The sequence below is a fragment of the Plecotus auritus genome (genome assembly GCF_963455305.1).
Source record: "Plecotus auritus genome assembly, chromosome: X".
In the NCBI taxonomy this organism is placed as follows: Eukaryota; Metazoa; Chordata; class Mammalia; order Chiroptera; family Vespertilionidae; genus Plecotus; species Plecotus auritus.
Genome location: NC_137784.1, coordinates 78,629,187 through 78,634,024, shown reverse-complemented (window position 1 = coordinate 78,634,024; position 4,838 = coordinate 78,629,187). Strand labels below are relative to the sequence as shown.

Here is a 4,838-nt window from a genome sequence, read left to right as displayed (position 1 = left end):
TTGAGGCGCAGGAAATGGAAGTTGGAGACCAAGGCATGTTAAAAGAGGAAGTTTATTCCACACTAACGAGCGAGATAGGAAAACCAGGATTAGAGGAGAAGGAGGAGGAGGAGAAGGACCCAGCCGGGCTATCTCGCAGACTGGGGAGAACAGCAACGCGTGCAGAGGTGAACACGCCTTTTGAGGGGAGGAACAGGAAGGGGTGGGGCCCAGGGGCACTTGGCACACACAGATTGGTGGTTCAATGTCTCGGGAATGTCCTGGCCGCAGACGCAGGTTACGTCATACTCCGCCCACCATTTGGGGGAAGGGAGGATCTATCAACAATATTATTGACTATACTAGAGGCCCGGTGCACAAAATTTGTGCACGGGGGTGTGTGTGTCTCACAGCCCAGCCTGCACCCTCTCCAATCTGGGACCCCTCGAGGGATGTCCGACTGCCCATTTAAGCCCGATCCCACTGGGCCTCACAATCCAGGACTGCTGGCTCCCAACTGCTTGCCTGCATACCTTCCTGATTGCCCCTAACCGCTTCTGCCTGCCAGCCTGATCACCCCCTAATTCAGCTGTGGGCAAACTACGGCCCGCGGGCCGGATCCGGCCCGTTCGACTGTTCTATCCGGCCCGTGGAGCCGAAAGAGCGGAGGGTTCTCTTACTCTCTCCTCCGCTCCTTTACTTTGAATTTATATTAGTTCACACAAACACTCCATCCATGCTTTTGTTCCGGCCCTCCGGTCCAGTTTAAGAACTCATTGTGGCCCTCGAGTCAAAAAGTTTGCGCACCCCTGCCCTAACCACTCCCCTGCCAGCCTCATTGATGCCTAACTGCTCCCCTGCCAGCCTGTTTTTCCCTAACTTCGCTCCCCTGCCAGCCTGGTCACCCCTAACTGCCCTCCCCTGCAGGCCTGGTCACCCCTAACTGCCCTCCCCTGCAGGCCTGCTCGTCCCCAACTGCTCTCCCCTGCCATATTGGTCACCCCTAACTGCCCTCCCCTGCAGGCTTGATCGCCCCCAACTGCCCTCCCTTGCAGGCCTGGTCCCTCCCAACTGCCCTCCCTTGCTGGCCATCTTGTGGCGGCCCATCTTGTGTCCACATGGGGGCAGGATCTTTGACCACATGGGGGCAGCCATCTTGTGTGTTGGAGTGATGGTCAATCTGCATATTACTCTTTTATTAGATAGGATAGAGGCCTGGTGCATGGGTGGGGGCCAGCTGGTTTGCCCTGAAGGGTGTCCCGGATCAGGGTGGGGGTTCCCTTGGGGCGTGGGGTGGCCTGGGCGAGGGGCCTGTGGTGGTTTGCAGGCTGGCCACGCCCCCCAGTGACCCAAGTGGAGGCCCTGGTATCTGGGGTTTATTTATCTTCTACAATTGAAACTTTGTAGCCTGGAGCGGAGCCAAGCCTTCTGCTTGCTCCATGGCAGCAGCCTTTTTTGGGGGGATTTATGTATCTTCTATAATTGAAACTTTGTAGCCTTAAGCGAGGCCTGGACCAGCCAAGGTGTGCGGAAAGCTTGGCTTCCTCCATCACCAGGGGCAACCCTAGCCTCCTGCTCTTTCCAGCTCCATGGCTGCCGCCATTTCTGTTTGGGTTTATGTATCTTCTATCATTGAAACTTTGTAGCCTTGAGTGGAGGCCTAGGCTGGCAAGGGCAGGCAGAAAGCTTGGCTTCCTCCATTGCCAGGGAAACCCAAGCCTCCCTCCTGCTCTCTGTGGCTGTAGCCATCATGGTTGGGTTTATTTGCATATTCGTTCTGATTGGCTGGTGGGCGTGGTTGGTGGGCGTGGCTGGTGGGTGTAGCGGAGTGAGGGTTAATTTGCATATTACTCTTTTATTAGATAGGATTCCCTATGCTGTACTTTACATCCCCTATTTTGTAGCTGCCAACTTGTGCACATTAACTCATTTAACTAAAGTAATTTTGTCTTTGTCTTTTCTGACTATAAAAGAGATTTTACTAAAAAAGAATATCAAAATATTAAGAATAAAGTAAAAACTACATTAAAAAATCACATTCCAGCCGAAGCCGGTTTGGCTCAGTGGATAGAGGCGTCGGCCTGCGGACTGAAGGGTCCCGGGTTCGATTCCGGTCAAGGGCACATACCTTGGTTGCAGGCACGTCCCCAGTGGGAGGTGTGCAGGAGGCGGCTGATCGATGTTTCTCTCTCATCGATGTTTCTAGCTCTCTGTCCCTCTCCCTTCCTCTCTGTGAAATATCAATAAAATATATTTAAAAAAAAATAAAAAATAAAAAAAAATCACATTCCATCCCTAACCGGTTTGGCTCAGTGGATAGAGCGTCGGCCTGCAGACTCAAGGGTCCCAGGTTCTATTCTGGTCAAGGGCATGTACCTTAGTTGTGGGCACATACCCAGTAGTGAGTGTGCAGGAGGCAGCTGATCAATGTTTCTTTCTCATCGATGTTTCTAATTCTCTATCCCTGTCCCTTTCTCTCTGTAAAAAAATCAATAAAATATATTTTAAAAAATAAATAAATAAATAAATAAATAATTAAATAAAATAAATCGCATTCCTGTCCCAGACTCTTATTTTTTACAACTGGCTGGCAAACCAACACAAAGACCAGGTTGCAGATGAAATGGAGGCTGCGAGAGGCGCAATGGCTGTAGGAGTTCTTAATATTGGGAGCAGAAGGCAGGAAGAGAATTCTGGAAAGAAGTAGAAAAGTTTAGTAGCTCTGGGAAAAGATGCAGCCCCTCCCTAGTAATCAGAGAAAGGCAAATACAAAATTTCCCCTGGGATTCTCAACAACAGAAAAGACTGACAGAGCCAAATGTATGAAGGGGGAGGGGGCAAAGGGAGGGCTTACTTATGCCGCGCTTTTGGTGGGAGTGGAAATTAGGGACTCAGCTCACTGGTGACGTAGATATCACGTGACCAGGAGTCGACGTGTGCAGAAGTCCTGCTAGTCTGGTCCTTGTTCCCGTCTGGGTACCAGCTTCCTTCTGCAGCGCGATAGCGGGTCCTGAGACCGGGAAGGAGAGTCAGTTGGCCAGAATTTTGCAGGTTGGTGTCAAAATAGATACTGCTTGGGGATTTCTAGGATGGGGTGGCCTAGGGCACAGACCTGATTAAGTCCACCTCTTCACTCCCACCTCTGTGTCTGCAGGAAATCCTAACCCTTGGGAAAGGGAGTGACTAAGGGTCTCGAGAGAAGGACAGGGAAACCTGTTATACTTTAAAAATAATAAACCTCTGCCATCTCAGACCACTTTCCCAACACCTACCCTTCCCCCAACCCCCACCTCAATCTTAAAGATATTCAGAAATAATCTCCCTGTCTGATGGGAAATTCGAGCTAACTTGCATGTGAAGAAGGGGGTAACTGGGGGAAACAGAGGTGAGAAAGTTTCCATTACCGAGAACCTCAATGAGGAAAAAAGTACGTGGAACTGGTCACCAAGCGCTCGCTCCTCCTCCACTCCTCCACTCCCTCCTCCCTCCTCCCTCCGCCTTCTCCCACCCCCTCTCCCTCGCGTTTCCCGTTTGTCTGCAGATCTGGCAAGTCTGTTGTTCAGTGCGCTACCCAACTAGAATATACGAAGAAGAAGGTGACCGAATCCGTACAGGTAGGTGAGGGGAGTATAAAGACGCCTGGGGTGGAGTTGGGCGAGAGTGGGACTGAGTTGTGGGCCCCGCTGTTCCTCACTAACCCCCCACCCCCCGCTTCTCTCAGCCTCCTCTGTTCTGGGAGTGTCTTGTGTTATGCCTTGCGCGGGGAGCGGGTGCGGGGGCGGGGATGGTTGAGGAGGGCCTTGAAAATGGCTGGAAGGAGGAACAAGAGGGAGGAGAAGCAATGGAAAAAGGTGAGAGGGGCCGTCTTAGGGAAGCCATCATCGCTGAATGAGTCTCGGGTGGAAGATATTTGATGATGGCTCAGAAACAAACAGAAAGCAAATGCTGAGACCTCTGTCCAGAGCACGGGTCCAGTCACCAAGCCTTTGACTTACCATCTCTTTCTTGCTTCCTAGAAGTAATTATATTCAAAGAGGAATAAGCAGAAAAAAACGAAGAGAAAAAGGAAAGGAAGGAAGAGGACAGACACAAGATGAAACCCTGTCAAAAAATGGAAGGAAAACCAGAAAATGAGAGTGAGCCAAATCTTGAGGAAGAGCCAAAGTCTGAGGAAAAGCCAGAGGAGGAGAAAGAGCCAGAGGAGGAGGAAAAAACAGAAGGAACTTTTAGAGAAAGGCTGATTCAGTCTCTCCAGGAATTTAAAGAAGATATACACAACAGGCATTTAAGCAAGGATGATATGTTTAGAGAAGTGAATGAATTAGATGAGATAAGGAGAGTAAGAAACAAACTTATAGTGATGCGTTGGAAGGTTAATCGAAACCATCCTTACCCTTATTTAATGTAGCTTACCTTGATTTTTATTTTTTCTGATATTAATATTGCCATATAGCTTTCTTGTGATTTACATTTTCCTGATAAACCTTGTCCATTTTTCTACTTTTAATTTGTTGCTATTAGTGGTTTTAGATGAATCTCTTGTTTCTGCATCTCATTGTTTATCATATTTTGAACCAATCTCCAAGTTTCTGCATTTTAGTAGGAGAGCTTAACTCATTTATACAAAAGGGGGTTTCTGACAGGATACAAGATGAAAAAATGTTAGTAAGGAATATGTGAATATCATATTTTTAAAAGGGAAGAATACATTTGTATATACATATATGCACAGAAAAACATGTGAGGGATGAAAGACAAAAAAGATCACTAAGTGGTAGGATTATGAGTGATTTTTAAAATTCTGCTTACTTGTATTTTCCCTTATTCCTAGAATATACATGTATTGTTAAAATAATAAA

General features: G+C 48.2%; 1 protein-coding gene across 2 annotated transcripts; it reads left to right on the top strand.

The window, feature by feature from the left end:
* Nucleotides 1–2,902: 2,902 nt before the first annotated feature.
* TCEAL9 (transcription elongation factor A like 9) lies at nucleotides 2,903–4,521 on the top strand. Of its 2 annotated transcripts, none has more exons than XM_080652429.1 (3): nucleotides 2,903–3,030; nucleotides 3,521–3,593; nucleotides 3,999–4,521. In XM_080652429.1, the coding sequence occupies exon 3, from the start codon at nucleotides 4,073–4,075 to the stop codon at nucleotides 4,385–4,387; it is 315 nt and encodes a 104-aa protein (XP_080508555.1). In that variant the 5' UTR covers nucleotides 2,903–3,030; nucleotides 3,521–3,593; nucleotides 3,999–4,072; the 3' UTR covers nucleotides 4,388–4,521. The 2 variants fall into 2 exon arrangements, with proteins under 2 accessions (XP_080508555.1, XP_080508554.1); XM_080652428.1 differs by having other exon boundaries at nucleotides 3,996–4,521.
* Nucleotides 4,522–4,838: the final 317 nt, after the last annotated feature.

Bases quoted from the DNA above. Each gene is read 5' to 3' on its own strand.
- TCEAL9 (XM_080652429.1), top strand. From the start codon at position 4,073: ATGAAACCCTGTCAAAAAATGGAAGGAAAACCAGAAAATGAGAGTGAG.